The sequence below is a fragment of the Lagenorhynchus albirostris genome, chromosome 8, assembly GCF_949774975.1.
Source record: "Lagenorhynchus albirostris chromosome 8, mLagAlb1.1, whole genome shotgun sequence".
Lineage (NCBI taxonomy): Eukaryota > Metazoa > Chordata > Mammalia > Artiodactyla > Delphinidae > Lagenorhynchus > Lagenorhynchus albirostris.
The window spans coordinates 5,355,812-5,380,011 of NC_083102.1; the positions used below are offsets into that span (position 1 = coordinate 5,355,812).

Genomic DNA, 24,200 nt, shown 5'->3' on the forward strand with positions numbered 1-24,200 from the left:
CCCAGCAATGGCACCTAGTAGGTGCCCTATATCGGTAACTCTATGAGGAGCCTAGACAAATGATGCCCCAAATGCACACATCTTCAAAACACCCCTTTCCCCTGAGAACCTCTGTCTTAAACCATCTGCAGGGAAGGACCAGGGGTCTTTTGTTTGCTTGTTTGTTTTAAATGCTCAGTTCATCGTGAAATGATACTTTTGAAAGGTTCAATTAAAAAAGGGATTCCTAGAGCAGTAAAATTACACAAAGAGGTACAAGATACAATCGGGACAAAACACATGTCCCCATTAAAGAGGCCTTAGAACTCTTCTAAATGCCATCCCACTCCTCTTACAGATGGCAAAATTGCTCACAGCCACACCGCAGATCAGCGGCAGTGCCGGGAGAGGACTGAACTCATTCTCTTGGAAGGTGGAAGCTAGTTCCCTGACAGCCCACGGTCCTGGCTAAACCCTACTTCTCATCCTTCCATCAATCAGAAGGACAGGGCCACACTAGGGTGAGGCAAAATGAGGCCCTTGCCCTGGGTGTGAAAGTTAAGGAGTTGCCCCCAAATCAGTCATGAAGATAAATAATATTTCAATGCAATATTTTGTATAGGCAAGGCTATGTTGTGATAACAAATAAATATCAAAATCTCAGTGGCTTTAACCCAATTCAATCAAGTCCAATTCAAGTTGAGTTGCCCTCCTCCATCTTACTGGGCGCCACCTGAAACACGTGACCTCCAAGATCATGTGGTCTCCAAGATCATGGTGGGAGGGGAAAAGGGAAATGGGGAAGACATGCTAACTCTTCACTGCTTGACCCAGAAATACTACTACTAATGCTACTCGCATTTCATTGGCCAGCATTAATTACATATTCCTATCCTAACTGCCAGGGCACTGGAAAATGTAAACAATCATATAGATATTTGGTGACCACTAAGAGCCTCTGCTTGATTTGGGGGGAAAAAATTATATCTATAAACTTCATTTTATACCCCCCCAAAAATCATAATGTTACATAAAGACGGGATTGGTCACAGTGCTAAGCTGAGCAATATTGGAGCCTGAGGCAAAAGGCAAATTCAGCAACGCTGTCTTTATTCAAAATTTTTCTATTTTGTTCAGCATATATTTGATTGCATTAGTTTTGCAAAGGGAGTCATAGGTCAGGGCATTCAGAAACAGTAGACGTCAGGGGTCATTACAGAGATGCTGTGGCTTGGGCATGCCACATTTAGCTACTCGCTAACTGTGCAGGGACTTCCCTGGTGGTCCAGCGGTTAAGACTCCACGTTTCCAATGCAGGGGGCCCGGGTTCGATCCCAGGTCAGGGAACAAGATCCTGCAGGCCGCAACTAAGAGCTTGCATGCTGCAACTAAAAGATCCCGCGTGCTGCAACTAAGATCCAGCGCAGCCAAATAAATAGATAAGTAAATATTAAAAAAAAAATAACTCTGCAGCCAGGTGAAGGAGAGAAGGGGTTTCGGAGGGCATCCCAACGCAATGTGCCCCCTCTATTCTAAGACTTCACTGCTTGGAAGATATATGATCAATGTATTAATATTTTTTCAGAAGGAAAAAAATGGCTGGTAAACTTCTTCTGACCCCATCTATAAGAAACACACAAATTAAAAAAAAAAAATTAAGATATGGATCCCCAAAAAAGGAGAGGGCTCTTGAAATGCAGGCAATATGGTAAAATGTTTTGATTTAAGATTCCCAGGCAGTAAAGTCTGCACTCCAACGAAACAAACTCAGAAAACAAATGAATCTTATTAATGAATGATCAGGCATATTTACTCAAATCAACTGACAAAAGTACGTATTCTAACAATCGCTAGACGAGGCCCTTCAACCATGACAGGCCTCAGGCAAAGCGTTCAGTGTGCGAAACAACAGTGGCTTCCTCATTCTGAATCCGTCCCAGGAGGGGCCTCCCAGTGGCTCCCGGACTTGCCCTCCTGGTTCTCCATCTCTCCTTTTCAAACCCGTTCTCAGCAAATGGAGTGATTTGGATGCCTTGGCAAGTAATCATTGTGATAGGGATTAAAACATCAAACTGAAGAGATGAAATTTAAATGACAGTTGGGGAGTCATTTTGAATGAGTAAGGGTGGGCTTTATACCACGTCACATAGGCTGAAGGTCCACCCTTTTCTCCTTCTAACCAGTGTTTCTAGCATTTAGTGAAATAATGCAGTCAGTCTCCCTGAGTCTCCTGAAATCCTCCTGCAGGCAGCCAGTTAGAAAAAGGTCAAAGCAAGAAATGCCACACCTGTGGGGCAGGGATGGCCACTGGGTTTTTGAAGCCAGGTGCGGTCCCCTCCAGAGCACTGCGACCTTCTGTCCAGAAAGCACTACTCCGGGACCAGGAGGGTCTTCAGTCTGGCTCCATTCTGGGCTGGAGAGCCGGGAGGAGGAGGAAGGCAAACCCACCAGAAACCCACCCCTCTAAACCGCGGCACCACCCAGACCGCAGGAACTCAGACGGGAGAGGGAAACAGGGAAGATGGCTGAACCAGGGCTCCTCCTGGCTGGGTGGGGGGCACCGCCTAAGGGGCGGCCCTGAAAGCGGGCTCACCCTTCTCCCCAGGAGTGAACTGTGCATATCTCCGCACCTGGACAGGAGTGAAGGCCACCTCCTCACAGACCCCAGGGCGTTCCCAAAGCGACCTGTGTCCCGTTCTTTCTCGGGTGGCCTCCCCGCCCCACCGATTCCGGGGAGCAGCAGCGCTGACGTCAGCATTCAGGTTGTTCGAGTGACTTTGGGGGCCACTCTATCCTCAGAACCTAGAGCAGGAGCGGAGGCGACTCCCGACCGAGCACTCACCTTACTCCCAGCCAGGCAGGCAGGGGGCTGGGGGGTGAGGGTCGCGCCATCCTGGGGCCCACCTCGGCGGGTGGGGGGGCGCACCGCCACCCGGGAGAACGCCCCACCGGCCCTTGGCTACGGGCGGTGCCAGACGGGCAACGCGGTGTCTGAGACCGTGGCAGCACTTGGGGGACTCGCGCGGGGTTTACCGCCCTCTCCTCCACCTTTTCTTCCGCAGTCTTAGGAACCCCGCGTTCACGGCGGCGCTGGGTTGCTGACTCCGCGCCCGACACTTACCGCCGATCCCCTGGTGAACCTAAGCAAAGCCGGGTGGGGTGGGGTACGGCGGGGTGGGGGTGAAAACCCGCACTCCGCCCGCTCTCATTGCGCATTCAGGTCCGCACGCCGGGGGGGAGGGCCCCGCGCCGCGGTTTTCCGAGAAGCACGTGCGGGTCAGCGCGCATCCCACAGAAACCCGCGCTTCCGCCGCGGCCGGGTCTGCGGGGCACAGGGCGCGTGTGCGTGTTTCAGGACGTGAGGCATAAACAGACACTGGGGGACGACATGAGTCAGGAATCATCTCGGAGCGAGTCCCGCGCCGCCGCGGCCGCAGGGGGCGGCGGGGGTCGGCGGGCGGAGCGGGAGGGCGCGCCGCACGCCGCGCACTTCCTGTTCGAGGCACGCCGCCGTCCACCGCCCCGCGAGCCTGCGTCGGTGCCAGGCCCGGCCCTTCGTTGACCCCTCGGGCCCCCGGGCCGCGGCGAGGCGGCGGCACGGAACGGGCGCCTGCCCTCCGCTCCCCGTGGGGCTCCCGCACGCCCTCCGGCCGGCAGGGCGGCCGCCAGAACTCGTGCTCGCAGTCGAGCTTCAGCCCAGTTGCGAAGAGTGTTAGCGCTTGCACCTCCTCTTCCCCTCCTCCCTCCCTCCCTCTCGCCCAGAAAGGAGGACGGACCTAGTTGCAGGCTGCGGGCTGGTTTATTCTCCGGTGGAGGGTCATATAAACATACAAACTGTCTGGCTCTCGCCAGATTTTCCACTTAGGCATAGGCATAGGAGGGCTGCTTCCTAAATTGCCGTGTTTAATTGCACCTGCCTTTCTGATTACCTCTGGGAATCTGTGGGAGGAGCCGAGAGGGTGGAAAATGTTGCTTCGCTTTGCAAAAGGAAGAAAACTTTGTCACCCAGCGGGAGACCTCTGCCACGCGTAGCCCGGCGAGAGACCAGAACCAGAACAGCCTTTGGCTTTGATTTCGCATCCGAAGAGCCCGTAGGAGGAAGAGGACACGTGAACTCGGCGCTCCCGCCGACCGCCACCCCAGCTCCACCTTCCCTCCCCGCGGAAGTCCCCACGCGGTGTCTTCAGGGTGCAAGGACAGTAAACAGCGCGTGCGGCTCGCGGCCGACGGCTGGGGCCGGACTGGGAAGGAGAGGACCGAATTCCAGGAACGAGTCACCCGGAATTAACTTCTGGTTAAAGTTATGGGAAGCGCGGCCATGGACACCAAGAAGAAGAAGGATGTTTCCAGCCCCGGCGGGAGCAGCGGCAAGAAGAACAGCAGCCAGAAGCGGCGTTCGCTGCGAGTGCACATTCCGGTGAGTCCCACCCCGCCGTCCCCGGCCCCCCACCCTCGCGTCGCTCCGACCCGGCGCGGAAGCGGTTAACGCGGGACGCCCCGCGCGCGCCGTGCGTGCCCCTCCTGTCACTTCGGGCGGCTTGGGGAAGGGTGGAGGCGCAGGGCCGAGCTGGGCCGCTGTGCCCGGGCTCCATCTCTCTTCCCACCCGCGTGCGAACGGGGCTCGGCGACCGTCTGCGGCGGGGGCGGGAGCTGCGGGGCGGGCTGTGCGCAGCACGGGATCCCGCCGGGTGCGGGCGCTGGGGCGGGGGCGGAGGGGCGGTGCGTAGCGTTGTTTTGTTGAAAAAGGACAGTGCGGACTGCGCTCCGGAGAGGTGGAGCCGCGCGCCGCAGCCTGAGACTGAGGGGAGGGGCAGTGGGTGGGGACAGCGGGGGAGGGGGGCGTTGGCTGTGTAGCTGCGCTCTCAAATGGACACTCCCTGCTCCCCAGTTTCCCTCGGGTGACTCTGGGCCGGGGGCTGGAGACTCCTCTGCAGCCGGCCCCTTTGCCTGACCCTGGGAGCACCTTTCAGGCCCTTGGGGGCTCGGGACTGCCTAAGGCGTGCAGGGCCCTCGCGAACTTCAGCCCTGGCCACGCCGGCAGCCGGCCCGGACTTTGGCGACATCGATCGGTCTGCTGCTTGACTTTGTCCAGCTGGAGGGAGCGGCGGGCGGGGTCGTGCGCCCACCCTGCGCTTTGCCTGCCTAGGTAGCCCGTGGCCCCCAAAGCCTTCCCTAGCCTCCCCGTGGGGGGACGTGCGGCGCAGCCCTTACCTGCACCGGAAGGAAACCCCCAACTGGGTCACACCTCCCAACCTTCACCAACCAAGTAAATGTACACACACACACACGCACACGCACACGCACACGCACACGCACACGCACACACACACACACACACGAGGGCTCCATGGAAAATGCAATTTTGATCACGGATGAGGGTCTTGGGCACAGGTTGGGGGTGCGCGGTGAGTCCCACTCTCCAGGGCTGTCTCCGATGACACTTGTTAAAGACACCTCCTTAAAGCTAATCCTTCCTGACAGCAGCATGGGGCTTGGGGGAGGGCAGCTGGTCACGCACTTTCTGCTGCGAACCTCCTTAGGCACTTCACTCCTGTGTTCGTTGACCGCAGTTCCTCCTTTCCAGGCCTGTGTGCACACATTGGCCAGGAAGGGTAGGGAGCCCTGGGAGCCCCAGACATCTGATGGATACTTTAGGGAGCAGCCCCAAGTGGCGAAGGGTGGCCAGCCCTCCCTGGCAGGGGAAAGCTCAGGGAGCAGGTGACTGGACCCCTGCCTGCTGTGTGACCACCAGGGGGATGACCCAAATATGCAGGAATAAGCATTCCTTTGAGTAAACATTCTATATGAAAATGAGATATTCCTGTTTATATTGCTAATGTGAGACATTTTAAGCCATGTTTGTAAATAAAAAGTTAGACACGGGTTTCCCTGGTGGCGCAGTGGTTGAGAGTCCGCCTGCCGATGCAGGGGACGCGGGTTCGTGCCCCGGTCCGGGAGGATCCCACATGCTGCGGAGCGGCTGGGCCCGTGAGCCATGGCCGCTGAGCCTGCGCGTCCGGAGCCTGTGCTCCGCAGTGGGAGAGGCCACAACAGTGAGAGGCCCGCGTACCGCAAAAAAAAAAAAAAAAAAGTTAGACACAGGTACTCCTGACCTCCCTCGGCAGTCGTCGCTTGGCTGAGCCATTTAACCACTCAGCTTCTCCCATTTGTCAAACAGATAATAATTCTGCTTTGCCTACCTTTCAGGGATGTTGAAATAAAATAACCCGGGAGAAAGCTCTTACTAATACGAAGTGTTATATGAATGCATGTCTATTACATCTACATCAGAGCACCTAATTTAAAAGAGAGAGAAAAGGAAATGACATTGCCCAGTGCCCAGGCCATATCGTATTTGCGTTTGGTGAGGCCGGTCTCAAATAGGAGTTTGTGTGGGGTGCTCTCCAGAGGTGGTGTAGGACGGAATCCAGAACCCGGAAAGGGAGCGCGCGGCCAGGCTGTGAAAGCGGAAAAGCCACGATATAGTCAGAGTACTCCGACCAGCCCTCCTGCTGCTGGTGATGTCTTTGGTTGATTTAGACAACGTTCTTGGCGTGATGCGGCCCTTACAGAAGGTTCTGTTCACTCAGTTACTCCACGACACGTGTGCTGTGCTGCTTGATGGTGAGATCCAGGGGGGAACGAGAGGGGCTCTGTCTCCACTCTCACAGGGCTTGCGTTTGCGGGGGGTGGGGACCGAGGGGGTCTTCTCACTAACCAACTAGTAATTACCTGTTGATCCTTGTGCTGGGCTGGGTGAGAGTTACACTCTAGCTGGGAAAATACAGCATTCAGACAGATGTTAGCAGATGACCCAAGGGCACAAGGTGAGCAGTGCAGGCAGTACCTGCTTTCAGAGGGGAGAGAAGGGAGAGGTGGCAGTACATAGACATGTTCAGAGAGACATTAGACCCAGAGGTGGTAGGCAGGACAGAGACATGGCAGGGGTTACCCCTGCCAGGGAACCAGCTTGAGCACCCCCATGGAGTCGGGGAGTTGGAGGACTGCTTCCAACTCCAGGGAAGAGCCCCTTTTCATGGAAGAAAGCGTTCGAGAATCAGAAATACATCAAGGCCAGATCAAGGAGAGCCTTGAGGTTGGATTGCATGATTTAGCAAATAAAAATACTAAATGCGGGCTTCCCTGGTGGCGCAGTGGTTGAGAGTCCACCTGCCGATGCAGGGGACACGGGTTCGTGCCCCGGTCTGGGAAGATCCCACGTGCCGTGGAGCGGCTGGGCCCGTGAGCCACGGCCGCTGAGCCTGCGCGTCCGGAGCCTGTGCTCCGCAACGGGAGAGGCCACAACAGTGAGAGGCCCGCGTACCGAAAACAAAACAAAACAAAACTAAATGCCCAGTTAAATTAGAATTTTAAACAATGAACAACTTCTTAGTATATGAATGTGCCAGGCACCATTTGGGATAAACTTATACTAAAAAATACCCATCATTATCTGAAATCCCAGTTTAACTGGCGTCCTGTGTCTTCTCTGGCAGCCCTCCCTGGAAGGTAGGCCCGGGGATGAGGATGTCCCCTGAAGCCACTGAGAAGCTGCAGTAGACGCTGTTGGTGCCCTGCCCCGTGTGCCCGTAGCCCACCCAGCGTTCTCCACAGCCTTGCTGGACAGCTCCGCTCCACACCACAGTTCCTCACTGTGTCTTTCTTGCTCCTGAAGGAACCCTCCTGACTAGGGGCAGTTTGTTCAGCCTGAGTACAGGCTGGGATGGAAGTGCTGGGATTGGGATGATGCCCTAAGGGGCAACCCTCAGGCAGGGAGGGATGCAGGTGGGACTGTTCCCCAGCCTCCCTGTCCCTGGGGTTGATGGTTCTGACATGGGCTCTGTAGGATGTCTCAGAGGGTCGCAGCAGGGCCCAGCCCCCGTTGCCCACAGTGGTGGTCCGATCATCAATAATGCACCCTTTCCGGTTGTTCTGACTTCCCTGCCTCACTTGCCCTGCTCCCTGGGATAAACGACTGAATCTAAGTTGTTGTCTCACTGTTTTGGGCGGGGGGGGGGGGTGATTTAATAAGAAGCAATTAAAGGTGATGAAAACAATGCTTTGTGAGAACTCGCCAGCCTGGTGGCAGCATGCGCCAGGACAGTCGGGATTCTAGAGAGTGACTCCTGGAGGACACTGGCCTGGCGGTCCCGTGGGTGGGCTCATTCGGTGGCCTCCAGTGCCACTCACAGTGGTGAGGCCTCCTGGGACCTCCAGTGTCCAAGCAGCTTGTCTTTTTACTGAATTGGATTGTGTCCTTTTTGGACACGATTGGACTCTGTCTCCACCCCCATAGCTGGTGCATAAACAGAACCATGACCAAGGATGTTGGGGGAAGTCGTTGCAAACCTTCATCCTAGGCTCTGATTGTCTTTAACCATCTTCACGCTGCCTTTCTACCAATAGCGCCTGCTGTGCTATGAGACACCAGAAAAGAGGAATCGATTTTAGGGGATACACTAGGGACTTGGGTGACAGCGGGTAGTGGAGACCCGGAGTTACTAACTAAGGTAATTTATTCATTGAATTCTATCGTAGGGAGAATGGCCCTTGGGCCTAATGGAGGGTGTAACCTTGCTTGATGTTAATCTCAGCTTGGATCACCTTTATGGGAAACCATCTGGGATCTTGTCAGGGGAAAGAGAAGGAGAGAGAGGAGGGGAGGGGAGGGGAGAGGAGAGAGGGGAGGGGAGAGGAGAGAGGGGAGGGGAGAGGAGGGAGGGGAGGGGAGGGGAGGGGAGGGGAGGGGAGGAAAAGGAAGAGGAAAGGCTGAGTGCAGGTTCCTTTGGGGTTGCACTGGGCCTTTAAAAGTAGTGAGATGGGCGTAGTGTTCAGAGTCCTGGTGAGTTGGCACCTCGCCTGGGTTCTCTTTCCTCAGCCTTCATCTTTACTGTAAAGTGGGAATAATAATCAAGGTGGTGGGAATGCTTTTAGAAAATACCTCATTAGAAGTCTAGCTGTGTGTGGCGATCTGCTAGCACTTTGCCAGAGAAGCCGTTGCTGGGAGTAAGCATGTTCTTTCCTCCTTTCTGTCCGAGAAAACTTATTTTCCCTATTAATGCTGAAATTCATGTATCTTAGACATATTTTAGTTGATGACTGTTGGCTGGGTTGTTGACTGTATTGTTGGTCTCTGGAACTCTTCACAAGCCAGTGACAGAGCAGGAGACCAAGGGGGCAGGGAGGGCTTTGGAGAGAAGGACCCGCACAGGAGCCCGTGGGGACAGAGGCAGCTGGAGGGGGTCAGACTCGATCTGAGGTCGTGACCCGATATTTACTGCTGGCAGAACGCACAAGTCCCCAGGCCTCTTGGGAGAGGTGCTCCAGAAATCCTTCACCGTCCCTGGAGACAACCTAAAAATAGAGCTAGGGGCAGCTGGCCGGTCCCAGAAGGTTGTGGAGACACAGCTTGGCTTGGGCCTGCCACTAGGGATGCCTTTGCTTGTGGTGTCTCCGGAGGGAGGCCTCACGCTGCTGGAGGCCCAGCGCCCTTCACCTTGGCGATGGGCCGGTGACCAGTAGCCTCCATCCAATCAGATCCGCTCTGCTAGGGCAGTGCATGGGGGGAGGGGCCATCGCTCGGATGTGGGTGGGGATGAGAGCTGCCTTTCTGCCCCCAGGGACTGGAGGACCCAGTGACAGCAGTGCTCACTGCCCAATACACCATCGAAACACCCTGGACTGAAGCCTCGGTGAAGAGAAAGGGGATGCCGGGCGGCACAGTGGGGGTGTCAGTTTTGACCTTGGCCTTGACCTTGGTCAGTTTGTACCACCTTGAGCAAGATTTGTTGGGTTAGGGTTTAGGGTAGTGTGTTTTTTTTTTTTTCTTTTGTGTCTGGCTTTTTTTTTTTTTTACATCTTTATTGGAGTATAATTGCTTTACAATGGTGTGTTAGTTTCTGCTTTATAACAGTGAATCAGTTGTACATATACATATGTTCCCATATTTCTTCCCTCTTGCGTCTCCCTCCCTCCCACCCTCCCTATCCCACCCCTCCAGGCGGTAGATAGCTAGTGGGAAGCAGCCGCATGGCACAGGGCAGTGTTTTTTAAAGTGCAGTTCGTGGACCAGCTTAAGCAGAACCACCCGGTGTTTGTTTAAAATGTAAAATCCTAGGTCTCAGCCCAGAGCTGCTGAATCAGAGTCTCTGGGGAGTGGGATCTGTGGTTCTTTGTTTCTGGTAAGTTCTTCAGGTGACTCCTATGCCTACAGGGGTTTAAAAAACAATTGATTTCCAACTTCCTCAGCGTAACACTGATCCGTTCTTCTGCCCCGGTGAGTTATTCCATCAATCTGTCCATCCACCCATCTAAGTATCCGTGTGTCTGTCCATCTATCCATCTGTCTATCATCTGCACTTTTTCAGCTGTCATTGAGAAGAGAGATCCTTGGCTGCTGTTAAACAAAGGTGGAATATTTCTGGCTCCCAAATAAAGATGAATGTCCAGATAGGCCCCCAGCCTGAGTAACCCAATATGAAGCAGCCTGTTAGGCCTCACTGCAGTGTTTCTGGACTTAGCCCTTCAGTGGTTTGGTGCATCTTGGGTGCCCTGAGCACAGGTTCTTAGTTGCTGCGCAGCGTATAGCATCTTCCCAGACCAGGGCTCGAACCCATCTCCCCTGCACTGGCAGGCGGATTCCCAACCACTGCGCCACCAGGAAAGCCCTCTTGTGCTAAATTCTTAAAAGAAGTGATTGTGTGAATCCTTCTACGAAAAAACAAAGATTTTATATATGTATGTATCTTCAAGAGTTTTGCAAAGGTGCAGAACTGTTTTTCCTATAGCTCTTTCGAATAATATTAACCCTCAATAAATGTTAAATCGAAAATAGGAACCTATAACTTAGTAAAAGGTGTCTAAGTTGATGTGGCATTTGAATATCTACAGGAGAAATCTGCAGAAGGGCCCAGAGTATGATACTGGGACCTTCAGGAGTCAAGGTACTCAGTGGTAGAGCCCCCCAGAACTCTCCTGTGGCTCCGGGGTTTATAAATGAGGCCTGGATGCCTCTCTGCAGCTCGCAGAGCACGGCTGACAGTGCGTGGGCTTCCTGCAGCGTGGGCATTGCACACTGGCTGAATGCCAGTTAAACACAGTCCAGTGCTGGGCTGTGGGGGGGATGGGCAGGCAGAGAACAGATTCAGGGGTCCCCTTCCTTGAAGACTCTACCTGCAGACCATGCACAGACCAACGTGGACCAGCTCACGTAGTGATCTAAGCAGAGCACATTCAAAACACGTGGATTCGCAGAATCACGTCCAGTGACTTTGGGCGTACATGCAGGCTGGATTCCGTCTCATCCTCTTGTCCCCACTTTACAGGTGGCCCAGCTGAGAACAAGTACGTTCCCCGTTTCGTGGTTGGGTGACACTTTATTCAAGTCTAGCCTCTGCTGCCCTGTGCCCACTCTCCCTCAGGACCTGTCTGTGGAGGGTCCAGGATCCTTGTGTAAACCAGGCTCTGAATACTGCATAGTGGCCTAATGATAAATGCGACCATTTACATTCGGGATCATTATTGCACCAAAAGGACGTCGCTAGTGCTGAGGTTCCAGAAGCAGAAGCAGCAGCCCAGTACAGTGTGTGTTCAATGTTATATCTTCCCACACATCACAAACTCTGGTTCTCAGTGCTTCACAAGTATCTTTCCCTGCCTGTTTTCTTTGACCTGCCCTTCCGAAATAAAACCCAGCAAAACTATTCTGTTGCTGATCTGCACTCAGGGGTTTCCCTTTAGACCAAAGTATGACTCAGGAAAGGACTTGGAAGCACTTCTTACTTGCCAAGGGCTTTTCACCTGCTCACACTTCCTTCACTTAACTTCGACATCAGTTGTGCCCTCTGAAACCATCCAGACAAATAAATGTGCTCTTACATGATGCTGTTTCTTGTCTAATTTCTTCTACTTTTCCTGTCTTGGTATATTCAGCTCACTGCCAGCGCTGTCTATTTCTGGGCACTATTTCACTTTTATGGGGCTGCTCAGGTCACCGAACAGGCCACAGACCCTTGGAAGAGCTGGGTTAGAATCCAGCCCTCTTTTCCCCCAGTCTCCTCCACCCACCCCCCTCTGACCCAGAACAGTGATTATGAGTACATGTGAATGCCTGTGACTCCCAGTTCTTTCCAGACAGTAACCAGCCTGTCTTAATGTCCCAGGACAGCGAACCGAATGTCAGAATGTGGTCAATGTCTTTAAAATTTGGGACAGACAAAGGCCGATGAAGTGCTGCGCAGCCCAGTTGAAACAGTCCTTAATTTGCTTGGTCAATTGACCGTGACCTTGCTGTCAGATGGGCAGAACCACATGGGAGTGAAGCTGTATCCCCAAGGGTTAACCACAGGGAATTCTTAGAGAGACCCCACTGCAGGGTGTGTGCAGCTGAACCAGAGGAAATGGTTGAGGGTTAATCAGCCGGGCTTCCCCTCCAGCGGAGGAAGGTTTCTCACGTGTGGCTGGTTTAGCCCTGCATCGGAATGGTTAACCCAAATCTCATCTCTTTGTTCTTCTACCTACGTTGAAAATAATTTGATCCCCATCCTTTCCTTCCTGTTGACAGGAAGCCCTTCTCTGCCAACTCATGGCTTGTCACAGACCAATCAGATATCATCCAGGCTCTGGGGCTCATGCCAGGGCCTCTGTGTTTTGATATACTCTGACCTGGCAGCAAAGTTGCTGATGAATGTACAACAAAGACCAATTTGCTCTTGGTCACCCCAGGAGTCCAGCCTTTTTTCCATGTGGCTGAGGCCGGGTCCTAGCTGTGGGAGCCGTGCAGCCCTGCCAGCCTCCTGCGGGGGCCCGGCGGGGACTCGGTAAAGAGCCAGGCGCAGGTGGCACTGGGGTGACCTCCGCTGGTGCTGGGGTTGCAGGAGTAAGGACACGACAGGGCCGGAATTTTAGGAAGTGGGGCCCCAACTACTCAGTTTGTAAAGAAATGGAGAGCTAGGTTGCTGGGACCGTGTTTACAGTTGGGCACCTTTAGAGCTGGGACTGGGAAACCTGTCAGCTCATTTATGGCTGTTTCCCAGGTCCTGTGCTAGGTGTTGAGGATACAAAGGTGAATAGGGTCATGGGCTGAACTGTGTCCCCCAAAGCTATGGTGAAGTCCTAACCTTTGGTACCTGTGAACGTGACCTTATTTGGAAACAGGGTCTTTGCAGATGTCATCAGGTTACCATGAGGTTAGGCTGGGTCCCTAAACCAGTATGACTGGCGTCCTTATAAAAGGTGGGAAATTTGGATACAGAGACACAGAAGGAAGATCACGTGAAGACAGAGGAGAGATTGGAGTGATGCTGTCGAAAGCCAAGGAACCCTGGGGCTACTAGAGACTGGAAGAAGCAAGGGAGGACCCTCCCTGGAGGTTTCCAAGGGAGTGTGGCCCTGCCGACACCTTGATTTCAGGCTCTGGCCTCCAGAACTGTGAGAGAATTTCTGTAGTTTTAAGTACACATGGCTTGTTTGTGGTACTGTGTTACAGGGGCCCCAGGGACCTCATACGACAGGCTCCCTGCCTGCACAGCACAGCTGCGGACTGTGATTATTCCGATGCGGTTCCCCGGCCGCATTCTTGTCCACAGGATATTGTGTAATGAGCACCCTAGCAATTCAGACGCTGCTCGGCGGGTAGTTTTGTTCATGGTGGCTATGACCGATCCGTATTACTGACGATCAGATACTCTCTGGGACGCCACGTTGTCATCAGATTTAGCTAATACTGGTGGAGCATTTGCTCCAGGTGCCAGGTGTGTGCTTATGTAAGCTGTCTCCGTTTATCTCCAAAACGACCCTGTGAGATACTATTATTGTCATTATAGGTGTTATTATCCTTATCACAGAGAAAGAACTTCAGGCCGTCCACAGCTCACAACTATTCTAATCCAACCTGCCGAGAAATTTCTGGTGTTTAGTTGGGTTTCTGATGTCCCTGCTCTGCCCTGCCCCAGCCCCAGGGTTTGGATGCCCGTGAATGGTCCAGGCAGCCTGGGGTGGGAGGCAAGACCGCTGGGCAGGACAGACACCACCCCTGTGATGGGCACACGGAGAACGAAATACCTGGGCTGGCAAGCTGCCTTCCAGGGGTTTGCCCTTGGGCTTAACCAGGTCTTTATTTGCTCCCTTTTGCATGAAGGACATTGCAGGCTGTTATTTGCCCTTCTCATCTCAAAGATAAATAATCTGCCTTTTATATTCATAGGTCTTATTCTCTAGCTCTTTCTCAGTTTTTGTTTTTTAAATAACTGAGCATTAGAGTGAACACCAAACCAGGAATCAAGAAATCTTGCGCTGAGTCCTCTGTCCCACGACTGCGGGGCTTCTTCTTACTGAGTTACCAGACATTCGCCAAAAGCCCTTTCTTTGTGTGCCAAGCGCCAGGCAAGGCTGAGAGTAAACCTGCCACCGGGAGGGGCACGGCCCCCACCTTCACAAGGCTCAGAGTCTCCAGGGGAGCCGTGGCGCAAGTCACCGCATCGGTTCATTTTTGCTACCAAACACCCCCAAAACAGTGACTTAAAACGGCAAACATTTGGGACTTCCCTGGCGGTCCAGTGGTTAAGACTTCGCCTTCCAATGCAGGGGGTGCAGGTTCGATCCGTGGTCAGGGTGCTAAGATCTCACATGCCTTGCGGCCAAAAAACCAAAGCATAAAACAGAAGCAATATTGTAACAAATTCAACAAAGACTCTAAAAATGGTCCACGTCAAAAAAAAAAATCTTAAAAAAAACCCATTTATCTTTCTCAAATACATATACTATATAATAATTAATAATATTAATATTATATAATAATCAGTATATTAACCTTGTTACTATGTAATTATATTATAATTATGACATTATATATAATTATATATAATATGTAATTATTTATAATATAATACACACAGATATATTATATATAATTATATGTAATATATTACATGTTATATATTACATTATGTATTACAATTATAACATATTAATTATAATCGTTAAATATTACTTTCTAGTAGATACTATATTAAGACCTTAAACAGGCTGACGTATGATTAATATTATGTTTAATAACATATTATCGTTAGTCATGTAGTTGCTAGATGGTAATTTTCTACGCCATATCTGTAAGCGAGAGGATTGCAGTCTAAGCTCTCCACTCGGCTCAGGCACCATGATTGTACGGACACTGCTTCGTCCCAAGGTCGGGTGGCCGTCGAGGGGCTGTGAGCGGGGGGTGGGAGCCCAGGTCCTCCCGAGGCTGGCATGTGGTAGGCCCCCCACCCTTTCATCACTGAGGGTGGATGCGCATCAGGGGAGCCGCTGTGCCCTCGGGGAGAGGCCAGTGCCAGGGGAACGGAGAGGTAACTTTTCACCACTCTTCTTTGCTCGTTAAGTGTATTCTGAGATTTCTGAAATGACCTGAGGACACAGGTAATAGAATATTCTCGGCTCCAAGACACAGGGAAATGCTGGGCCACAGTACCAAACTGGGTTTAGGGAGGAACCCGGCTGGGGGTCTTCCCGCCAGGTGCAGAAGTGGCCTGGAGCCTGCGTGGTGGCCTCCGGGAGCAGAGATGAGGCCGCCTCCAGAGTCACGTGACTGGCCGGTGGCAAAGCAGGCAGGAAAACTCGGGTTTTCTTCTCGGGGGAATGTTGGGAAGACAGGAGACCCTTTCTGGTAGGCGGGCATTCATGGCGCAGGTGAGGAGGGCTTCCGGGCAGCCCAGTCTGCCTGGCCCGCGTGGCGCTCTGCAGAGCTCTCTGCACCTCGGCTTAGATCAGAAAATGATTTCAAAGCAGCTCCGTTTTGCACTGACTCAAAATCAAAGCTGTGGGCAGCGGTGAGCCATCGCGGAGTCCTTTCAGCGCGGACGCAGGCTCCAGGCTTGCACTGGCTTCCGCACTCCATCTACACCCTCCTTCTCTAGATGTGGTGACGACAGTTTTCAGGGAAGGTTCAGAGCACAGCTCCATAGGCTTGGCGTGCGGGCACTGCGTTTATGACCATAATAAAATACGACTTAAAGTCGAATGGACCTATTTGGTTATATTCCTCATTTAATGATGATCTACCTCTGAAACGATCTTTGTTACCTTCACCTAAAAATTATTCTTAGCCAATGATTCTGTGCCTCTAGCTTTGGTCCTTCAGTGGTGGGGGAAGGAAAGAAAGCCAGTGGGGCAGAGGGAGAAGCTGGATGGTGGAGTGGCCACAACTGGCCTCAGCGGACCCCCTGGAACTGGGGTGGCCCTTCAGAGTTGTGCCAGATGGGGCGGGTGGGGGCCGGACCCTCGTCTCCTTAGTTAGAACATGTGCTCCTTTGAGGATGGTGTGCCTCTGTATCTTCCTGTCCCAACCCCAGGGAAACCATCTCCCATGTGAGCAGCCCTCACGTTGATGCCAATAATGATGGAGAGAAAGTGCAGAAGACAAACAACACCGCGGGGAAGGAAAACAATCTTTGAGAATCCAGGTGCTTAGTTAACTCTGCGAACTAATTCCAAAAAAGCTGGGTGAATCAGCTGTTTACCAATCTTACAGGAGTCAAAGACGGAAAGAGAAAAGTTTCAGATAAACCATGTTTTGTTGGTTCGATGAAAGGGTCATTTTCAGGAACGCTACTGTGTTAGTTGTTTTTTTCCCCTCCATCTCCTACCTGGGAAAGTTATTTGGACTTTTTGCTCAGGCTAACTGACTAGTTAGAACATCATAAATCTGGCAGGAGGTATTCTAGATGACACAGGAATCCTTTGACTGGAAACGGGACTAGCGCCTGGACTGAAAGATGCCAAGCAGGCAGGGAGGGAGCGGGTGGCGGGTGGGTCCAAGGCCAGGCACCAGCCCCTCGGCCTCAGGACCTTCGAACCATAGGAGGTGGGAGCATGCACCCACTGCGGCGACAGTCTGGACCTAGCTGTCATTTGTGCTAGGTTCTCGAGAACAGAATCGTTTGTGGGAGCAGGGAGAACATGAGGGTTTTCACCTGCTCTGTAAAAGGGGGTGGTGGTGGAGGGCGGTGAGTTTGGGTGTCAGACTTCAAGTTTGCAATTCTCATGCCGTCATTGCTTCTGTGCCCACTTGGGCAGTTTACTGGTGCTTCCCGAGCCTCAGTTTCCTCACCTGTAAGATGTGGACCAGAGTCCCCACTTTGCCCACTGGGCTTGGGGGAGAATGAGATGAGACCCCTGGGTAAAAGCAAGAGGGTGGTACCCTAGGAGTGCTGGTTTCCTCTCCACTACAAAGGGGCCCGTGGGGAAGCCCGTCCTGAGAATATAGCTGTGGCTCCCGTACCACTCCAGGATTTCTGGGATGGTCCCGCAGTAGCAGAATTTTATTCCTTTCAGTGCAAGTGACGCTTTAATTGTAAATTCAATGTAAATTCCTCTTTATCCCTTGTGGCGCTTTGGCTGAATACGTTTACAGATTTGTTCCGCAGATGTCCTTACTCACAGTGAAATAGTCCAGAGGGCTAAAGCCTTGACCCCAGAGTGAAAGCCAGTGTGAGCCCCAGGGGTTGAGAGGTAGAGCATTTAACCGACTGTGGTTGGAAGTGGCCTTTGCCAGGAACTTGAAGGCCACGTCTTGGGAGGGGGCGCTGCTGAGAGTTGAGTGGTGGGTGTGCACCTGGAAACCGGCAAGCTCCACCTGGGAGCGGAACACCCCTGGGGACTCCCGCAATCTCTCCCACTTCCCCCGCCATCTGCCTCGGGCCTGCAGGGCCCCAGGGGAGTCTCTGGCTCTGGGGGGGTCGTGTGCTCCCCCGCGTTGGAATGTGACAGCGCAGGAGATGGTGCTGAGCAGGTAGCCTTCTGGGGTTAATGCGTGTCTGTCCTCACCCCCTGGGGCAGCTGCCACTTAGGCTCTCCTGGGGATTTTGCACCTCAACTCCAGAGTGAGTGTTGGGGCTTTTGTGGGGCTGGGGTCTGGTCTGGGCTCCCTTTGTGCCTCTGTGTCCTCAGCTCGTTCCAGTATGAGGTGGGACCTACGCCACCTTCCACAGTCAAGGCCTTGGGCGCCGTGGGCCACTCTTGGGTAGAGTCTGTGCTTCTGTTTCTCACCCCCTACAGCGCAGGGATGGACTGGAACACGCTGCAGCTAGGGCGGAAGGGGGGAGAGCCAGCGACAGAGCCAGGGAAGGGGGATGGGATGGAGGAGGGTGCGCAGGCAGGGAGTGGAAGTGGAGGAATAAAGTGCCTTTCTGCAAGGGCCAGTGATCTCTGTCCCAAAGAACGAAGGGGAAACACTTTCCGGCCTGTGTTTTTGCCCTCCCAGCTCCGCACGCACCCCCCCACACCCGCCCAAAGCTGCTGACAGTGCTGGCTTGTACCCCCTGCCTGCCTCTCTGGCCTGGGGGCGCCTCTCAGGCTGCTAATTAATAGTTCTTATTTAGGGAGGGATGAGAGCCTTTGATGGGGGAGATGGAGCCTCATTAGGGGTTGGAAGGGCCCTCCCGGGTCTAGCATCCCATGATTTTGTGATGCCTGCCGACACTGCAGGTGCCCACCCACTGCCTGCCCCTCCCAGCCATCGGTCCCGGCAGGCAGGGCTGGGGGCCACCATAGAAAGAGTCTTGGACTGCATGGCAGAGGGACGTAATCCCAGTCCCACGTGCCCCAGCTTCACTGACTCGGGCAAAGCTCAGAGCCCCGTCTGCTACCACGAGATGACTGCTGTCTAAGTGGGCGCGTCGTTCAACACGCTGAGCCCTGGACTGGTGAGGGAGGGGGCCGCATCCCCTGGTGCACTACGTTAGGCCACCGCCCTTACCTGGAACAGAAGAGTGTCAGATGGCGTTGGTTTGAAAGGCCTAGAGGATTTCATACAGACCCCAAGGAAACAGGAGGATTCCTTCCCCAGATGGCATCTTTCTCCCACGACCCGGAGAAGGAATCTGCCTTCTGCAGGAGACTGGCAGGTCTCACAGGTCCACGCAGCCAGCCTGCCTAGCGTGGTCGCCGAACAAGTGGGGACGCAGGTTAGGGGAGGTGAGTCCACTCAGCGGGTTAGCAGCTGAGCAGGCGCAGGAGAGACGCACAAAGTGTCACAAGCCCTCAGCTTCTGACGGAGCCAAGACAGCCCTGGGCTGGCGGCCCTTCTGGGCACGAAGCTTGGGTGCCCGGGGCAACCTGCTCCCCCGTCCCGCAGACCTCGCCCTGCTGGCCCTGCCAGCAGCTTCCCTTGGTGCGTGGGTGAAAATCCTGGAGAAGGGCCTGGCTCCGCCTTCAAGGTCAAGATCAAGATTGACTACTGCTGCCTTGTTTTCTTTTGTTTAGGGAACCATAGGTTTCCGAGGGGAGCGAGGAGGCTCACACCTCCTCCGCACACAGCTCTTCCCGCTGAGAGGCTGGGAGCCCGGGATGGTGTCCGTCTTGGTCTTGCTGGGAGCAGCGTCCTGCGTCCTCCATCCCCCCACCAGTGCAGCTCAGGACCAGCTTTGTTGCTGGGTCCCAAGTGAGTGTTCACTGGTACCAGTGGGATCAACATCCCCGGTGGTGCAGCAACACTGCCCCTCACCCGGTGTCCTCGCCCTGCTGGAAGCCTCAGGGGCCTGCTTCTCCTGAATCTTGTCCTGTGACCGACGTGAGAGACACTGGCCGGCGTCCAGCCCCTCCTCAGAGGATGCTGGTTCTCCGAGCTTTCTGTGGTCTGAGAGCAGCTGAAAACTCCCCTGGGCTGGCGGGGGCCGGGACGGGCTGGACCTGTCGTTTGTGCCCTGGTCTTGCAGGAAGTGGGGCTCCTCCTCTACTCCCTGGACTCCTCAGGTAGAATTTCTGTTCCGTTACCTTTCCTTAAAGCAGCCAGTGTGTCCCACTCAGCAGGCACTCCCTAAACACTACCGAGGTGACTTCTACCGAGGTGGCTTCTACCAAGGTGACTTCGGTTTTGCAGGTCAGACCAAACCTACTCATCTTTAGAAAACTCTCGAGTCACAGGACTGGCCAAAGTGAGTTACGACATCACCTTGTCTCGCAGCAGCAATGGCGTCGGGCGTTGTTGTGGTCCAGGACCACCGAGGAGGCAGGACTTCTGTGCCCCTAAATCTCCCCTCCCTTCCACACTCCCAGGGAAGGAGAGGGGAGAAGGGGAGGGGAAGGGGTTCTTTAGAATCTCCAAGTTGGGAGGGACGTGGGTATTTAAATGTCCACCAAGGGCCACCTAGTCCAATCCCGAGAAGGTATCATTAAAATACTTGGACTCTGAAACGGCCGGAGGCTCCCAGACACACATACACGCAAATGTCAGATAATCTCCCTATTTCCTGAAGCTACAAGAGGTGTCACCTTCAACCTCCTTCTCACCAGGTGTCCTGTGCTGGGCTGCTGGAGGAGCAGACTTGGGTGGGGATGGTGACGTGTACTGGACGTGGTGGTCACACGCAAGGGAGCTTTGGGGTCGACTCCTGGGAGGAGGGGAGGAAGCGGGGGGTGGGGAGGGGCTGAGTGGCGGTGCCCTCCCAGCCAGGGCCTCGGTCCATACTCCCAGGTTGTGCTGGGTTGGTCAGTCACGCATCCCACGAGTGCGGCCCGGCCTTGGGCGAGGTGGCAGCCTTTGGCCGAGGCAAACCTTGAAAGGGGGGCAGCGGGCGCCGTCTTCCTGTAGCACCGCCGGCAGCCGGGAGCAAGCCCTCATCCCTGAAGAGGACCCTCCATGGAACGGGGCCACCTGCTACCCTTTGTCTCCTCCATCCCTTCCTGCCCAGCGATGAGAAACATAGGTCCGAGTTGTGCTGGAAAAGGTAGTCGTGTCCACCTCCACTGCTCCACCGAGGTGGCACCTGGTCTTTGCGATTCTCAAGGTCAGCCTTGAAGGGGAAGAAAGAGGAACGGTGACTAATAAAAAGAGCTGATATTCACCGAGCCGGCACGCCCAAGCACGTGTGTGCGGTGGCTTACCTGAGCCCCACCTGTGAGGTGATGCCCATTCTCCAGGTGGGAAAACCTTTGCAGCAGAGGCCAGGCTCCCAAGCCCGAGCCACCTGGCACCTGAGTGCCCGTGCAGAACCACCGTGCCCCGCAGCCAGATGGTGTGGGCAGGCAAAGTGGCCCCTGAGGACACGCACGGAAGGCGCGGGATGTTTCCCTCCAGCTGTTGTTCCAGACTGATCGCAGACCGGTAAGTCTGCGGTCTTGCACCTGCAGCTCCACCTTGGGCACAGCGGCCCCATGACGGGCGGACCCGCAGCTCTGTGAACCTCGCTGGTCTGCAGGGAGCCAGCGGCAAGCGAAGACGGGTCCTGAACGTCACCAGCCAAAGGAAGTGGCTTCTCCCTCCTCTGAGTCCTCACGTTGATTTGCATGTGACACCGTGCTTCCCTGGTCCTCCTGGCTCTGGCCAGGCCCCCACTTAGCCACCTGCACAGCCTCTGCTTTCAACCACCCTTCATCTGCAGCAGACGTTCTTTCACAGCAATGATCAGACCTTGGCTAATGGAAACTTGGTGGGTCTTAGGGTTTTTTCCTCATGTTGCTTTCCAAAAATTCTGCTGGTTAGTGTCTTTGGATCCCTAAGAGACCACCTTTCATGGAAAACTGAAGGAAGTAGACTGATGCCCAAGACGCTTGGCTGCAAACAAACAGCTTCTCATCATCCGTTTTCCTTTTTTTTTGTCTCCTCCTTTGCATCTCTCTTTTTGCTTCTTGTTTCCTCCTGTTTCCCTGCCCTCTATTTCTTCTCATCCTTTGTTTTGTTTCTTCAGAACTAGATTTCACCAGGCTTGAAAAACCTGCTCTCTGACCCAGTTCCCTTGCCTGTGGTCACTGCCCCGGCCAAGAGGCACCAGCCGAGTCCCTGTGGGGACACTGCCCCTGGTGCTTCGAGGTTCGTCTGCTTCTTCTCAGACTGTGAGGTCACCTTTGAATGGAATCGTGACATGTACGCTCACCAGACAGTACGTTAGGGCTGCCCAGCACCACGACAGCCTCCGTCACATGTTCTATCATTTAACTCTTCATCAGCTCCGCCTGGTTCATGTTATTGCCCCCATTTTTACAGTTGGGGAACCTGAGGCTCAGATAGACTGAGCAATTTGCCCAAAGGATGCAGTTGGCGAGAGCAAGGCCAGCGTTTGAAGCAAGCGTGGTTGTCTCCCAAATCTATGCTCTTTCCCCTGCAAGATTTCTTCTCACTCCCCCTCCGAGTCCTAATGGGGTCGGGGGCTGGAAGGCAGAAATGCCTGGTAAGCAGCTGGCGGCTCTAGGAGGCCCGCTGCTCGCTGGCAGATGGACGTTCCTGTGCCCCGTGTGTGCTCCGAGGACCCGGCCTTGTAAAGATTGTTCCGACGAGCTGGGCTTTGGGACCTGGGTTTCCCACCGTGTCCTTGGCATCCCCGAACCTAAGTTGCTTCATTTGTAGAATAGCAATGAGAATATCCACCTGAGGCTGGTGAGAGAATTAACTGACATCAGAGCACCTGGCAGGTAGCAAACTTGAATGAATTATAAAATGTCTGCTCTTTATTTGTTGGCTGTAATGTTGGAGAAGCCCCGAGAGAGCAAACCGTGTAGCGGGGCCTGCAGGGTGGGAGGGCTGAGCTTTGGGTAGAGCTCACGCCAGGCCCACCCTGCTTGGGTTTTCTGTAGCTACTGGTTTTCCTTCTCATAATAATATCTTTCATCTTACTGCATTGCAGCATCCTTTGGGTAATGAAGACAGGTGTAAATAAGTATCACTGGGACCCGATAAATTCTATTTACGCAAACAAGCAAATCTCCTTGGTCCATATTTGGGGGGGGGGGCGTGGGAGCTGGGCCCGTTCACAGTCCTTTTTATTTCTTCCGCTTCTTCTTCCCCCCTTCTGCTCCCACCCCTCTTCCCTGATGGCACGTCCCACACGCACCTGATCCTCCGGCTGTTTCCTTGGCGAGTACGTCCCACCGCCCAAAGTGGGGTTTGTGGACCGTGGGTATGTGTGCGGTAGGGTGCGGACGGTGAGGTGTAGACAGTGGCGCTGTGTGTGGTGGGGTGTGGACAGTGGGGTCTGGACAGTGTGCGTGTGGACCGTAGGATGTGGATTGTGAGCGTAGAGCGTAGGGTGTGTGAGCGGTAGCGTGTGGACGGGGGGTGTCTGGAACCCCAGTGCACAGCCTCAGTCTGGGAGGAGCAGAGTCCCACGGCCATCACGAGCCGGGCGGAGAGACCGTGTCCTGCTGGGACCCTGTCCTTTCTTGCAGTGTGCCCTGCACGTCCCCTGGCTCCGTGGGATTCTGTGCTCTCGGCTCTCCCTCGAGGCAGTGGTTTGGCCATCACAGGAGGTGGGACAGGAGGACAGACGGTCCTTGTGCACCGAGGGCAGGAGAATGTGCTCTGGGCCCTGGGAGCCAAGAGAGGTGAGTCTAGTCCCAGCTCGAAGCTGAGATGGGTTCACCTAACCGCCGTGGATCTCATTCTAGAAGGTCTCTAAGGCCCCATGAAGCCCTGGGGCTCAGGCATTGGGTGGTTGTCCTTCCTCCCCTGACAGAGGCCGGATTCCCCTGGCCTGACCCTTGCAGGGAGGGGGCTGCAGGGTTGTCACATGGTTCTGCCTCCATAAGTCCGTGACGTGAGGGGTGGGACGCACACAGGCACTCACAGGGGCCTGTGTTTTGAGCAGGGGCTCTCCAGGCGCTGATGGAGGTCGAGGACCGTGTCCCCCTCAGCCACCTGGAGGGGGCTCCAGCCACCCAGGCACACATGCTTCTTGAGCACAGGAGGGTGTGTGTGCGTGTGTGTGTGTGTGTGTGCGCGCGCGTGCGCGCATGTGGAGAGAGAGACACGTAGACACAGACATGCAGGTACAGACTAGGACATGGAGAATGAACCGAGTTTAATTTTCTGGAATCTGCACCTTGAATCAAGCTCCTTGTTGGTTCATTTGTAATAGGATCTTTAGAGGAATAAGTGACAGTGACCCTGGGGACAGGACCCTCCTTTATGATCCAAGGTGGGCGTGGCATCGTAGGATGATACGTGAACTGGGGTAAAAATAAGTGGATTCGCCTTTGGGTTTGCGGCTAATCACCCAGGTGTCCTCAGGCAGGTCGCGGGGCCTGGGCCCAGATTCTGCTGTGGTTTGGGGGCCGGAAGTGTCGTGGTTTAGCAGAAGAGCCTGGATTCGGAGTGGGACTATCTTGGTTTGAGTCACATTCATCCCTTCTCATTTTTGTGTCCTGTTTCCTCTGTGGTAAAAGCAGTTGATAATATTAGGTTAAACCATAGGAAATAGCCAGTATTTCACCATTGTTTTCGAGCCCTGGTCCAG

General features: G+C 54.1%; 2 protein-coding genes across 7 annotated transcripts in view; one reads left to right on the forward strand and one right to left on the reverse strand.

The window, feature by feature from the left end:
* Positions 1-3,412, reverse strand: part of GALNTL5 (polypeptide N-acetylgalactosaminyltransferase like 5) — a 128,589-nt gene extending 125,177 nt beyond the window's left edge. Inside the window, exon 1 of the mRNA XM_060155882.1 lies at positions 2,267-3,412. The gene's annotated coding sequence lies outside the window, so the exon portion shown is untranslated. The remainder of the gene's footprint in view (positions 1-2,266) is intronic.
* A 334-nt stretch (positions 3,413-3,746) lies between these two features.
* Positions 3,747-24,200, forward strand: part of PRKAG2 (protein kinase AMP-activated non-catalytic subunit gamma 2) — a 277,375-nt gene continuing 256,921 nt past the window's right edge. For 2 of the 6 annotated variants that reach the window (XM_060156312.1, XM_060156313.1), the window contains exon 1: positions 3,760-4,396. In XM_060156312.1, coding sequence (XP_060012295.1) covers positions 4,283-4,396 — 114 coding nt within the window. In that variant the 5' untranslated portion in view covers positions 3,760-4,282. Of the gene's footprint in view, positions 4,397-24,200 lie in introns of all 6 variants that reach the window. The other 4 variants (XM_060156316.1, XM_060156315.1, XM_060156314.1 and 1 more) reach the window with 4 other exon arrangements.